The following is a 16052-nucleotide window of genomic DNA, read 5'->3' on the forward strand; positions in this document are numbered from 1 at the left end:
TAACATTATAAAAATGCTAATATAACTTTACAAAATGCTGTTTAATATAAATTAAGCAAAGTCTCTTTCAAGGAAAAAACGCAATTTCAAATCAGCATTACAGACACTGGTATCGTAAACTTAGTGTTTAGGTTAAAATAACATTTAAAACTTTTTTTTTTTTTTTTTTTTTTTCTTTTCAGATCTGGAACTATCACAAATACCAAAAAATGAAAATGCTGACTACTCATTGGTTCTTTTACTTGGAAGGCGGGACTTGTAGCCAGTTTTTCCTATTCATTGTAATGCAGATGGTTCATCACTGATATATACTAAGGTGTAATATAGTCACAATATAATCTCTCTCTTTTATATAGGCTGGTTTTCTCCTGTATATTCTGAGTTTGGATTATCTCGGCTGGAAGAGGTTTGTCTCAAACCTCAGGAGAACTAGAGGGATTTGTGTCCGTTCTGAAGGGGGCATTTGCTGAATGCCTAATTTAAGTGTCGAAAAGCTTTCTTTACACGCTGAGGGCTTTGATTATACTGATCCTTGGAAGATACACTGACACACATAAACACATCCCAGAAAAAAAAAACAGCCATGTACACACACACAGCGTTCAGACAGATAAATCCTCCTATAGTCGCTGTCCCACGAGAGCACAGGCAATTTTCACATGCTGTGACAGAGTGATAGAGTTATCTTTATGGTCAGACAGGGCACAGCTGTAATACCTGGCAGGCTTTAGGACTCTGCGATCCACTCACCGGTCAGTCTCCTTGCTGAACTGGCCCTTGCCAACGTCGTTGACGGCACACAAGCGGAACTGGTATGAGCGCGCTGGGATGAGCCCGTTGACCGTTACAGCAGCCGACTCTGGCTCGATGTTGGCCAGCAGGACTGTCCAAGGAGCATCTGTGTAGAGCAGATAATGAAGAATACATAATGAGCTAGGTGAAGAACTAAACCAACATTGAAAAAGAGGTTTTGCATAGGACAATCTTCTTAAGGTCCTATGAAGCCACTGAAGAGCGTTTCAAGTTCAATGGTTCTATGCACTAATGCTTCAGAAACCCCAAAAGGTTATGCAACAATATGGTAATATGAAAAATCTACTTTTTAATGTTTGTTTATTTTCTGAACCCTATAATAAATAATAATATTAAATAGTACAATAAATACTATGGTTGTTGTGTGTTGTTGTTGTTATTATTATTATTATTAATATAATGAACAAACATCTGTATTCACATTACATTATTATTGTTATTGTTATTATTATTATTAGTAGTAATAATAATGATGTTAATGATGTCATTTTATTTTAATGAAATTTAACAATAATAACATTATTATTATTATTATTATTATTATTATTATTATTATTATTATTATAAACAAACATTTGTATTCATATTAAATTATGATGATTATAATGATTATTATTATTATTATTATTATTATTGATGATGATGATGATGATGCCGATGATGATGATGTTATTATAAACAAGTTAATTAATGTTCATTTTAGTTCAATGATTATTATTATTATTACAGTCAATTATACTGTATTGTTTTTATATCAATTGTATTGCTTTAATAATAATAATAATAATAATAATAATAATAATAATAATAATAATAATAATATTATTATTATGATAAACAATTAATTTTTTATTAATATTACAAACATTAATAATAATAATAATAAGCACTTGTATTATTCTTTTGTTGTTGTTATCCTAAACACATTTTTCTGCATATATTATTATAATACTATTAGTATAACAACAACAACAACAACAACAACAATAATAATAATAATAATAATAATAATAATAATAATAATAATAATAATTATTATTATTATTATTAATGTTATTAACAAATTTTAAATACACTTTGTTAATAATAATAATAATAATAATAATAATAATTATTATTATTATTATTATTATTATTATTATATTTTTGTATTTCACATTATTATGACTTTTAGAACATCCTCATTGAAATTCATAACAAGGTAACTACATCAATGTCACACAACTTGCTCAAGATTAATGATCCACATATGAGGTCTTTACTCACTGTTTTCAGACACTTCCAGAATGTAGTGGATGAGAGGGCTGTTCCCGTCAAAAGGTTTGGCCCACGTCAGGTTTATAGCTCTCTTCTCTGTGGCGCTTAACACTGCGCTGGGGTTCTCAGGGGCATGAGGCAACTGCCTGTGGGCAATATGTTATTTAAAATGGAAAAGCATGAGATAGTCTTGACTATTCAGGGCCATTTAATGTGCACTCCATGAGGCATTATATCTAATGTCTGAATAAAACAAGTACATTAAGGGATCATTTAAAACCATCCATGTTAAATACTATATAGTTTTCAAGTTTTAACAACTTTATTGAATTTAACAAGAAGCTACAACCTCTCATCAGCAACTGTTAATGCAACATATACATTACGTACAGAATTCCACTTTTTCATTATCCTTCTTTACATAAGACATGAAGAAAAGAAGAGTTTTAAGAGAATGGGAATGTTAAACAGTGGTGAAACGTGGAAATTAATGAGTGAGTATAAAATGACAATAAGATTACTGCATCAATCGATAAGAGACATGAACATTACACAAAAAAGAAAGGGACAGGTTGAACCACAATTTGTTTGCTAGATAAAAAGAGAAAGATGAAGATGAACAGAAAAAAAAAAATGAGGGAAGACAATAACTGCTGTGCTATTAAATTAAAAAACGAGACAGAAAAAGAGGCCGCGTGAGTGCAGGTGATAAACAGGGATATTGAAGAACTGAATGAGATACGATTCGGAGAGCAGGGAGAGAACAAATCAAAAAGAAATGATCAGAAGAGATGAAGGACTGCATGGCTAGGGAACAGAGCACAGAGGATCATGGAAGTGGGTTTTCATCTCTGACCTCACGCGTAAGTGCGCGCTGCGGGAATCATTGCCGCCCACCGATGTCACTCTGCAGGTGTATGTGCCGATGTCACCTGACCAGGTCTGAGAGATGTGCAGCGTCCCATTGACATCCAGCCGCAGTCGAGGCAGAGACTGAGGGATGATCACCTGACCTTCCTTCTCCCAAACAAACCTGAATGCACACACAAAAACCAACAATAACCACAGTCTACAAATATCAACTCATTTCGAGACCATTATTGTGACCATTATTTTATAAACCATTTATTTATTTATTTATTTAATTACAGATAACATCAAATCCAACACAATGCACTTTCTAATGTGACATATTTCAGAATCAAACAGAACATTAAGTGGAAAAATTTTACAACTAGATTGGATCCATCTGGGTTTGATTTGATTGGGAAAATGTAGGTTACCCTTCACTACTTCGATCCATCTGGGTTTGATTTGATTGGGAAAATGTAGGTTACCCTTCACTACTTCGATCCTCTACATCAAAAATCCTGAAAACCTGCAAGTAATATATGTAAGTAGATTGAGCATAGAAATTGTATAGCAATTGAATAGCATAGGATTTTATATTAGAAGTAAGTAGAAACGCCCTAGCAACTGTCTAGCAAAGATATAGTATTAGTTTGTATTCTAGAACACTCTAGTATCCACCTAGTTAACAGCCTTGCAACCACCCAGTACATTCTAGCATTTACCTAACAATGGCCTAGATACTTGTTATAGTAGCAAATCTTAGTAACATTGTATTTTCAGGAATGCAACTAGTTACAATATTTAAGCATCCTAATAGTTTCTAGCTTTAAACTAGCTATTGTATAGCAGCAGACATAGTTACTGTATGACACCTGTTTGTATGAAGCATTGTGTTTGTGTAAGTTTAGTTAAGAATATTACATTCATCACAAAGACAATGTACAGAGTTCAGGGAACATCCAAGGTCATCAGAAGCTTCTAACAAATGTGTCCAAGCTCTGTGTAATCGATAAGACTCTCACACACACGCTGGAAACAGATACGCATTCACAAACACTCGTGATTAATTGCATTATGGCCTGGCTTGTTGGAAATCCTTTTACTGCTGCTATCAATTACTGCTTCCATCCAAAACAATTACCCTTCCTTCTCATCCCTCATTCTTTACGAAATAAGCGAAAAGCCTCCATGGGTGTTAGGAAGGAGGTTAAGGAGGACAGAAAGACAAGGAAGGGGAAGACAGAGAGCAAGCCTGACTGAATCACTGAAAAAAAAAACACTCTTAAAAGCCGTCACTAAGTGAAGTTCAGGTTCTCATTGAGAGGAACCCTGGAAGTTTGCAGGTTTTTAATGAGAGTCTGAATCTTGCCTTCAAATCACTCCTCGATATCAGACTGCTGTAATGGAGGACAGTTGAAGCTGTAGACTTCCAACTGAGTGCACTGGGATTGCAGGCAGATTCAAAGGATTCTGGGGAACTATATGGGGGTTGTAAATGTTGAGATAATGTAATGGCTCATGATTTCACGCTGGTGCGGCATCATTAACGCTAGACGATTTTATCCATCAGGATTTAAATGCTGTGAAACATGGCAGACTATGATACTGCCAAGGCATGCATCACTATCACTAGTGCTCATACTCCAAGTACTTCCATTCCAAGTTGGATGTGAGATATTCCTACTAACACATTCCTAGGTGCTCCATTGCCAACGCTGTTTAAAACATATAAGCAAACAAAATGTCTATGTTACTGTTAGCTTTGCAGTTGTTCGATTGTCAATAAGAATGTTTTTTTTAGCAAACAAGTTTTAATGAATGACCCAAAACTCTAGAAATAGAGATGCACCAGTCAACAGGCCATACTGTAAATCAGAATCAGCATGTTTGGAGAAATAAACTGTCGTGGAATGGTGTAAATCATATTTGGTTTTTTTGTGTTTTTTTTTTTTGTCCGATTTTTATTCCAGGAACTGTACACAAACTGCATTGCAATCATTTCCCAAAATGTCATTTGTGTGGAAATATTACGAAATCTATAAACAGGTTGCCAACAGAGGCCAAAGACGCTGAAGATGGACGCAAAGTGGAGAAAATGACTGTAAATGAACTGACTGTCTTCAGGCATTTTCTCCGTATAATGCCTGTTAACGCCTTTTCACACTGAATGCAAAAAAATGGTGCAATGACACTTTTGAATCAAAACAATAGATCCTTATTGGGCTATTCACACCAGACACGATCATTTGCAGTATATTAATAAGCAGAGGATAATGTTAAATCCATATAAAAGAAACATATCTAATGAAAAAATCATTGTTGGTCAGCTCCACCTAGCAGGCTGACTTGAATTACCATTAGGCGATCAATCGTTGTTTTTTTTAATCGTTGTTTTTTTAAATTTTTTAAACTTTTTTTTTTTAATTTTTATTTATTTTTATTTTTTTTTTATTTTTGTATGTTTGCATGTTTAGAGCTGCTTTGTTTACAGCGGCAACCAAGGAAACACTATACTGCTGTTCCAGAAGCGCCACTTACTGTCAGAAAGTGAATTTGCATTTTCATTCAGTTGTCTGCAGCTTTTGTTTTGTGCAGGTGTCTTATGTAGCATAGTCTCACAAATCTAAAGTCAGACCACTCTGTTTTTGCTTTAAATCTTGAAATTATGCAATTATTATGAAAGTATCTAATTCAAAAACAAGTACTCATGCTACATGCGTGTTACATTTTTATTTGGATAATGATCAAAATGAAATGGTTGCCTATTATTTCAAATCACTACAGATATTTTGCACTTTACTTGTTATAGAACAAAAAACAACAACAAATAAATTTGCTCGAACAAAGAAAAAAAAATCAGCATCGGCATTGGCCAATTAGCTTGTAAAAAATCTGAATCAGCCATGAAAAATCATGATTGGTGTATCACTATCTAGAATCCACACAGTAGTGGCCTAGCAATGGCCCAGAACCAAAATAACCAAAAACCACCCTAGCAACCCTCATTTTTACAACTCTGATAAATCATTACATTTACTACTATGTAAGTATGATAAAATCTCAAGCTGGAAGTCTGATTTGGCATTTTAAACCTTAAGAGTATTTAGGGACTAAATAATATTACAGACAACTCAGGACTGCAAAGCAATGCACTAAAATCCCTTAGCAACTGCATAGTAATGCCCTACAAAGAATTCTGAAGATAAAACATTCATAATTTTTTTTTTAAATGTAAACATCTAATAATATTAAAAATAATATTATTTTTCTCCACCCACATGGTTGCATTAGCATAAAAGTATTTTTTTAAAAATGCAAAGCTTTTGTGTTTGCAACAATTATTTGCAGTCAAGTGTATGTGGGCGCACCTGACTGAGACACTGGGGTCATGAGTCACACCGCAGGTCATGGTGGCTTTTGTTCCTTTGATGACACTCTGATCCTGAGGAGGATTAGTGATGCGAGTACGTGCTGTTTGATAAAACAAAGGAAATGCACATCAGTATATGCACAGGTGTATGACACAAACAATGCAAACACACTTAAACATGAACATCCTAAAGTACAAAGACAGTCTGTGATCTATACACTTCAAAACACACACACACACTCACCCCAGACCACGAGGTCGGCCGAGGCCTCATCTATCCCTCGGGAGTTGCTGGCCATGCAGGTGTAGGTGCCGGCGTCTGATAAATGGGAGGGGCTTATGAGTAAACTTCCTGACTCCAAGAGAGTGAACCGCGGGAGCTGAACCGAACCGCTTGCCAGCACTCGTTCTCCTGTGGAGAACACATACCCAGACATACATTCATAAGTGTCATTTTTGTTACAGGCTTAAGGTTTGTCATGCAACTTGGTTTATATAAATCAGTATAAAATAAACCAAGTTGCATAACAAAAATAAAGCCTATTTAAAATAATAATAAAAAATATATATTAAATAATATGTATAAACCTATAATAAAAACATAAGCAATTTTAATTATTAATATAATTAAATAATATGATTTATTAAAAATATATTATATTAAAATTGATTATATTATATTAAACTATATTAATATTATTATATTATATTAGTCATCTTAAATGACATCTTTATTAAACTATCTAATTTTAAGCTTACAAGATCGACTTTCAAAAACAACTGAAAGAACACAAAATCACTTTTCAGAGGATTATTTTATTGTTAAAGGGAAATAAAAAATTCTGTCAATACTGCGAGAAGTATATTGAGTGAGGTTTTCAAGCTTCAGAAAGGACACAAAGGTACTATAAAAGTATAATAAAGGTGGTCAATATGATTCATGTGCTATATTCCAAGTCTTCTGAAGTCATGCTGTAGTTTTGTGTGAGAAACTGCCTGCAGTTTTAAGTTATGATGAACTGAATGTTCCCTTCCAGTGAGCTGCAACTGATTCATTGAGAAGCTTTGACTCAAATGAATTATTTGTTTACTAGATATTGCTATACCAAAAGAGCTAGGACGATTTTTTTCAATGGATAAAATGACTTAAATTTGAGCTGTATGGTATCAGAGCACTTGGAATAAATGGCAAGGAGTCATATGGACTTTTTGAAGCTTGACAGCCTCAGTTCATTCATTATAAATGCGTCGACAAGAGGGACCAAGACAATTTCTTTAAACTTCTTTTGTGTTCCACAGAAAAGGACATATGGGTTCGGAACAACAGACGGGTGAGTAAACAATGACAGAATTTTAATTTTTGGGTGAACTAACCCTTTGTTAGTTAGGCCAAATGTCTGAAATAATTACATTTTTTACATGTTCATGTATTTGAACATGTAATGTTCGAAGATACAGTACAGCAGTAATATTCTGAAATAGTATTACAATTTAAAACATCTGTTTTCTATTTTAAGTAAATATCTATATATTATAATAAAATAAATAAAATATATCTATATATATAAATTGCAATGGCAAAGCTGTATTTTCAACCGTTTTCAGTGTCACATGATCCTTCAGAAATCATTCTAATATACTGATTTGGTGCTTAACAAACATTTGTTATTATTATCAATAGTACAAAACTGAAATCAGTTTTTGCTGTTTAATATTTTGTGGAAACCATAATATACTACCTTATAGTACAAAACTGAAGATAGAAAGAAAGAAAGAAAGAAAGAAAGAAAGAAAGAAAGAAAGAAAGAAAGAAAGAAAGAAAGAAAGAAAGAAAGAAAGAAACTGCTTTCATTCAGCAAGGAAGCATTAAACTGATAAGAAAATGACATAAAAGTCATACAAGACATAATGTTAAAAAAATAATTATTTTTCAAATAAATGCTGTTCATTGAACCTTTAAAACAAACAAACAAAAAAAAATCACAAATAATAAGAACCATTATTAATAAATGAGCACCAATAATAATTGATAATAGATCAACACCAAATCAGCATATTAGAATTTCCATCATAGCATTGAATTACATTTTACAATATATAAAATTTAATAAACAGTTACAATCGTAATAGTATTTCACAATATTACTGTTTTTACTGTATTTTTAATAAAATAAATGCTACTTTGGTGAGACTTCTTTTTAAAACATCAAAAAGACTTACAGGCCCCAAACAGTATTGTACATACATAGAAGATTTTTTTTAAATGTATATTTGCATAATTGTAGCCTATGTCAAATCCTTTTCATGCCTGATGACATCAGAACAGTATAATATGTCAATGTGACATTGCAATAGAGTGGCAGAAAATAACCAGCCAGAGCAGGTAAAACAGAGAGGCGCTGAGGTGAAGTGCAGCCTGGGAGCTGACACTTTGTAGTTGTTCTTCTGAAATGTGTGAGTGGAGACAATGAAGGATGTGTTCTTCACCTTTCTGCCAGGTGATGGCAGGACGGGGCGCTCCTGAGGTCTCACAGTGCAGGATAACTGACATGCCGTCAATCACAGTGCTGTCGGAAGGCCCTGCCGTGATGTTCGGTGCTATGCCTGTGAGAGAAGCACAGCAACTGCATTAGAAACAGAGTCGTACAACAGCACACGCAAGTTCAAACACCTCCTCGGTCCTCGCATTCGCAAGCGCTGGGAAATCACACAAAACTTGATTCACGCGGATCAAAGCCCGGCTTAGAAACCAAACAAGTAAAGAAAACAACAGAATGAAAGCAGGTATGAAACAAAAAGTTGAACAACAGAAGAAAAAAACAATTAACTGAGAAATGTAGACAAGCAAGTTAAATTGAGATTTTGGAGGTGGGCGAACAAACAGCTCCTCGCAACTTCCAGATCCGTTAAAATTGTGTCATTATTGATTCACCCTCATTTCATTATGACTTACTTTTTTTCTATGGAGAACAAAACCTTATACAGTATGTGACCCTGGGCCACAAAACCAGTCTAAAAACCAGAATAAAGAAGCTTTCATTGAGGTATGGTTTGTTATGATAGGACAATTTTTGGCTGAGATACATCTATTTGAAAATCTGGAATCTGAGGGTGCAAAAAATCAAAATATTGAGAAAATCGCCTTAAAAGCTGTCCAAATTAAGTCCTTAGCAATGCATATTAATAATTAAAAATTAAGTTTTTATATATTTATGGTAGGAAATTTACAAAATATCTTCATGGAACATGATTTTTACTTAATATCCTAATGATTTTTGACATAAAAGAAAAAACGATAATTCATTGTATTGTTGGCTATTGCTACTAATATACCCGTGCTACTTCAGACTGGTTTTGAGATCCAGGGTCACATATTTCATTGTCCAGTGTTGTTTTGGACCCCATTGACTTACATTGTTTGAACAAAATCAGTTCCCCAAAATATCACCTTTTGTGTTCCACAGAAGAAAGCAAGTCATGCAAGTTTGGAACGACGTGACAAGATTTTAATTTTGGATAAACTACCCCTTTAACTTTAGTATTGTCCATATCCAAGAGCAGTAAGCAGAGGTAAATAGCGGCTAGCTCTGGTGTTTAGTGTTTTAGAGAGCTCTATGTGTCTCTGAACGGCAAGATAAGCTCAGTCAGTCCTCTATAAAAGCCCTCTTTATCTCTTCCTGTCTCTCTGTCGGTCTCTCTCCTCCTCACAACTCTTCCTCACAACAGGGTATTAATCACAGCTTTAGCATGCCGACAAAAAGCACATCAGCGACACGAGAGAGAACGAAGACTGGAAGAAAGAAAGACAGAAAGGCATTGTTGGTGTGGCATTCAAAGCCTTTCTGATTGCGAGAGAAAGAGACAGACGGAGTGAGAGGCAGAGGAAATAAACCTGCACATGTATTTGTGCATTAGTGTATGAGAGCATGCGAGGCAGAGAGGAAAAGTGTAGAGAGGGATGTGCAGAAGAACTCACTCGTAACGGCGAGGTAGGTGTTGGTCTGCACCTCTCCGGCCTGGTTGCGGGCGAAGCACTGGAACATTCCGGTGTCGTCGGGCAGAAGGCCGTTCACCTGGAGACTACCTCCTGCCAGCACTCTGTAGCGCGGGGTCTTCACGGGGCTTATGGGTACTGCGTCCTTGTACCACACAATATCAGGCTGAGGCACACCTGAGATGAATTGGCATATATGTAAAAGTGACCAATTGAATTGAGAAAAAACGGGATAATAAGATATATAAAATAATATGAATTTAACAATAAAATATTATAAATGATAAATATAATAATGTAATAATAATATATGTAATATAGATTAAAATGTATATTAAGTTATGATAAATATATAGTGTATTAAATTTATAAATCAATTCATAAAGATAAAATAAATAATGATAATATAATTGATTTCAATTTAATTTATTATGTAAGAATAAATAATTTATTAAACGTTAATTTTAATAAACAATAAAGACTGTATATAAACAAATACTGTATACATATCTCATACTATTATTATTATTACTATAAAACTATATATATATAGATATATATATAATATATATATAGTTTATATACAGTGTTTATTCTGATTAATTTATTAATTAATTATTAATAAATTATTTAATTTCTTACATAATACATTAAACCAGAATTAAAATTAAACAAATTTACACTTTAGTGTGTTGTCTGTTCTAATGTAGGTTTGTCTTTCTAAATGTATGTATAAATGTAATATATTATATATTTATTTTATGTTTTAAATAACTATATTTAATAGTTATTTAATGCTATTTTATTTCATTTCATGTATAAATTAATAATTTATAAATTATTAAACTAATTAAAAAATGATATTATATATAAAACATATATTTTATATTTTATATATAAAATTTATTTATAATAATAATAATGTGTGTGTGTGTGTGTGTTCTGATTAACTGTGGGTGCTTTGTGCAGCATGCTGCTGTCAGTAAGAATAGAAAAAATGCCTTGATGCTTGAAAAACCTCATTAGGTTGAGATGTCTGAAGGTGTCTCACCTCTAGCCTGGCAGGGAATGTCCACTACTTTTTCCATCTCAGCTGTGATGTGTTTTTCTGGTTCCTTCACAAACTGAGGTGGCTCTGCGGGAAAGAAAGAGCAAGAGAGAGAGAGAGGGTTGTGACCTCCACATGTGCACTTGAGAGAAAAACACCACAGACAGACAACACAGGAAGCAAGACTGAACATTTTCAAATAAACAGGACTTGTTGGATTTTTGAAAACATCCTATTCAGGCTTTTTGGTTGCACTCTGACAACAGAACATTCCATTGAGATATACTGTAGATAGAAAAATGGCCCTAAAGGAGACATACACTGTAAATAGTGACTAGCCACATTTAAAATTCCTAGTTGGCTTACTAAATCTTTTAAATGTATTTTTTAATGCATTCTTGCTTAATAGTACTCAGCAAAACATTAGTGCTTTTATTTGAGCTAGAGGCACAATGTATGATTGAAATATCACCCAAGTGAAGCTTTGCTGCAATGTCTTTTTACGGTACTTTCTGTTCATTTGGCTTCTTTTCTTCTGCACATGCTCATTAGCTTCAAAACGTCCACTGTTGCTTAGTGAATATAGATTTTTGTGCTGAATTGAAGAGGTTGACTCAGCACACTGATTATAATGAGCAGAATATTAGTCTGAACATGATTTTTTTTGTTTTTTACAATGGAATATTTGTATATCAGCACTTTTTTAGTATTCAATCTCCTGCCATAATGAACAACAGCATATACTACACTATGGTGAGGCTAGCTAATCAAAACAGAGCAGATTTCAATTATAGTCTTAAAAGTACAGTTCCAAAAGCGGCTTGTAAAAGTTACATAATGTGCTATTGTGGGGGAATAAATTTTTTTTAAAAATTGTTCAGAGATAATGAATAATATTGCACAAAACATGTCATTCATGGATTTCTAATGAACTTGTGGATTTATTTATACACAAATTTATAAGAAAAAACTGGTGTGTAACTGTGTATTACCGAGCACATGTAGGTACGCTCCAGCGCTGACAGAGGGAACGCTGCTGCTGCGGAGGACAGCTTCACACTCGTAGAAGCCAGAATCACTCACCACTGGACTCAACACCGTCAGTCTACGGTTAAAATCACTCAGACCACTCCTCACCGGAACACCATCCTTCTTCCAGCTGATGCTCAGCTTTATTAGTGGCCTGATAGAGAATTAAAATGGTGTAGGAAAAAGATTATGGTTAAAATTTGTATTGTTATTGTTAACATTTCAATCTTTTACAATTCGTGTTGGTGTAGGATTATGGTTATGGTTTGTATTTTTATTGTTATTGTTAAGAAAGAAAACAGTAGTAATGCATACATATCTGTCTAAAACATAAACTTTCATATTACGCAGTATACATTGAATGCTGCATTTGAAAAAAATAGTATGTAATTTTTGTATTAAGCATTATATTTTGTATTATGCATTTTAAATTGATTGTTTGAATTTAAAATAATATTAATTTAAATGGCAAAAAAAAAATCTGGCCAAAATAAATCTGAAGGAAATACATTTTTCAATTATTTTACACCTCTCAAATGCTAAATTGTATTGAAGGGACAAGAAGATACATTTTCAATCTTAAAATACATGTTGGGTAAAATGTATTTATTTTTGTAAATACTATGTGTTATATATCTATTATATATATATATATATACTATATATATATATATATATATAATATATATATATATATATATAACCTGTACAGACAGTACAGGTCAAAAGTTTGGAAACATTACTATTTTTAATGTTTTTGAAAGAAGTTTCTTCTGCTCATCAAGCCTGCATTTATTGGATCAAAAATACAGAAAAAAACAGTGATATTGTGAAATATTATTACAACTTAAAATAACAGTTTTCTATTTGAATATACTTAAAAAAATAATTTATTCCTGTGATGCAAAGCTGAATTTTCAGCATCATTACTCCAGCCTTCAGTGTCACATGTAACATCCAGTCTATCACATGATCATTTAGAAATCATTCTAATATTATGATTTATTATGAGTGTTGGAAACAGTTCTGCTGTCTAATATATTTGATGAATAAAAGGTTAAAAAGAACTGCATTTATTCAAAATAAAAATAAAAATTCTAATAATATATATTCATTACTATCACTTTTTATCAATTTAACACATCCTTGCTGAATAAAAGTATTGGCTTATTAGATAATATTTTTTACGCTACCATTGGAAATACTGACCCCAAATTACTCACCAGTAGTGTATATATTGTTTTACAAAATTATATTTTAAAAACATAGCTTCTTTTTTTTGTCACTTTTTATCTCAAAGTAATCCTAAAAAAAAGTATCACATGTTCTGAAAAAAATATTAAGCAGCAGAACTGTTTCCAACTTTGATAATGAATCATCATATTAGAATGATTTCTAAAGGATCATGTGATAATGATCCTAAAAATTCAGCTTTGCATCACAGAAATAAATGATAATTTAAAGTATAATAAATTTAAAAACAATTATTTTAAATTGTAATAATATATCACAATATTACATTTTTTTTCTGTATTTTGGATCAAATAAATGCAGGCTTGAGTGAGCAGAAGAAACTTCTTTCAAAAACATTAAAAATAGTAATGTTTCCAAACTTTGACCTGTACTGTATAATATATTATATATATATATATATATATATAGTATATATATATATATATATATATTATAGTATATGTTAATTAAAAAAAGGACTTTTACAATAGACTTTCACTGCACTGTAATTTAAAATACTTTTAGATTTTATTTTTAGAATTTCTATTTAAATAACAAAATTCATTTTTTATAACAAAAAAAAACAATTTAATTATGCAAATGCTTGGTTTTTCATTTCTTTTTCCTTTTATTTTCATGTGCTCTTTTTTTTCTCTATCCATCAAAATGTGAATCTTTTATGTAAATATTTGTGTCTTTGAAGCACTTTGTAAACACTATTTTAAAAGTTGTATACAGTTTTTTTTTTTGTCTTTTGTAATTAATAGCATGCCATGGATTCTGCCACCTCCAGAACATTCATTTATTATTTTTGCATTTCCTGAAGAAATTTCGTAAAAATTAAATTCATAAAAACAAAAACATAAGACTAAGCTTCAATGGAGTCTGTACGTCAATAATTGCAAAAAAGTGATGAGAAAAGGAATAAAAAGTGACAGATTTCAATCCACTGCTCGCCTCATAATCACTATAATTAAATTCATTTTCCTTTTATTCAAACTGTGAAGGAATCAGAGGTCGGTCACCTGGCATTGGCCACACACTCCACAGTGACCTCAGAGGTGCCAGAGATGACGCTGGTGTTCCTCGGCGGGATGACAATGGTGGGAGCAATGGGGTCTGCAGGACCACCAACATCTACAGCAGAAGTGAAATGTGAGAATGAGAAAACGATGAGAGCTTGAGAAAGTGTGTTATGTCACACAGGTAAAGGACATTATCGAGTGAGTGTTTTTAATAGAACTCCGATCTGTCATCTTCAGGTGTGAGTGTGTCCAGAAGTAGGAAGTGCCAGCCGATATACTGTACGTGTTACGGCAAGTGTGACAGGTTTGAGTTTGGAAGAGGAACTTATATCTCTGCTCTCATGGCAGTTATGTGTGTGTGTGTGGAGCTCTGTCAGAGACAGTCTCTGAAAAGCACTGATATTCAACTACAGCTTCTGGGAAGGACTGCCCTCTACACACACACACACACACACACACACACACCGCCCACAATCTCTAATCTTCTCGCTGTCTCTGCACCATTCTTTAGTTCCTCCTGTATTAGACTCAAAAATATCATATCCTGGTTTGCTGGGAGAATCTGATTTACTGAAACTCTTACAAAATACAATCCATAACTGTCAATATTCTCACAGTGGAAGCTGCGAGAGTGAAACAAAGCACTGTCACAGACAGAAGGCAAATATGTATTTGTCTATAGCCTGTTGTTCACAAGTTTATATGTTCATATAAACAGCATGTTGTCGAAAATAGAAAGGCAAGATGATTCAAAACTTTGTTACATTTACAGGGGTACTTCTATTCCTTCGCATATGAACAGGAGGAATTGAGAACAGAAATATATGCATATATATTTGATCTTTCACTGTACTAAGTGTTTCAGTATTAAAATTATTAAATAAATAAATTTATTGGAATATTAACATCAAATTGTTAATATGTATTTTTTTAATTTGTTAAAAAGTGTATTTGTTATTATTATTTTTTTTTTAAAGTACAACCTTAACCTTAAATATCGATTAAATTAAAATATTTTCATTGCACATATGAACTAGCAATATATCCATTCAAACTTTCAAACTGTTTTAGTTTTTAGTAGGTTCTAGTTCTTTTTTATATAAATACATTTGTTCATAAAAAAAATTATGTGTGTGAGTGTGCAAGTTTATGTAATTTACTTCTTTATTTATTTTCTAAAATAATTTAGAACCTACTAAAAACTAAAACAGTTATTTTATAATGAAAAAAAAAAAAAATAAACCAATATTTTCAAAACCAAAATGGTATATTGGCAATAACATGACAATTATTGGTCAGAATTGTAATATATGCAAATCCCTAGTATTAAAAGAGTAGTTGGCATCTGTAATACAATAATTAGTAAAAATTATAATTAATTTTAGCCCACAGGAGGAAGTCCAAGCATAACTTCTAAATCTCTACTGACTT

At 32.5% G+C, this 16052-nt stretch overlaps 1 protein-coding gene across 6 annotated transcripts in view; it reads right to left on the reverse strand.

Moving 5' to 3' along the window:
• The window catches only part of LOC109075077 (protein sidekick-2-like), a 276827-nt gene that overhangs the window by 37443 nt on the left and 223332 nt on the right, over positions 1 to 16052 (reverse strand). For all 6 annotated transcript variants that reach the window (XM_042735927.1, XM_042735929.1, XM_042735926.1 and 3 more), the window contains exons 6-15: positions 14622 to 14733; positions 12327 to 12517; positions 11338 to 11421; positions 10269 to 10463; positions 8780 to 8896; positions 6537 to 6704; positions 6291 to 6393; positions 2927 to 3103; positions 2080 to 2216; positions 751 to 898 (exon numbers count right to left, since the gene is read on the reverse strand). In XM_042735927.1, the coding sequence (XP_042591861.1) occupies positions 751 to 898; positions 2080 to 2216; positions 2927 to 3103; positions 6291 to 6393; positions 6537 to 6704; positions 8780 to 8896; positions 10269 to 10463; positions 11338 to 11421; positions 12327 to 12517; positions 14622 to 14733 (1432 nt within the window). The remainder of the gene's footprint in view (positions 1 to 750; positions 899 to 2079; positions 2217 to 2926; positions 3104 to 6290; positions 6394 to 6536; positions 6705 to 8779; positions 8897 to 10268; positions 10464 to 11337; positions 11422 to 12326; positions 12518 to 14621; positions 14734 to 16052) is intronic.

The sequence above is a fragment of the Cyprinus carpio genome, chromosome B12 (assembly GCF_018340385.1).
Source record: "Cyprinus carpio isolate SPL01 chromosome B12, ASM1834038v1, whole genome shotgun sequence".
NCBI classification, from domain to species: domain Eukaryota; kingdom Metazoa; phylum Chordata; class Actinopteri; order Cypriniformes; family Cyprinidae; genus Cyprinus; species Cyprinus carpio.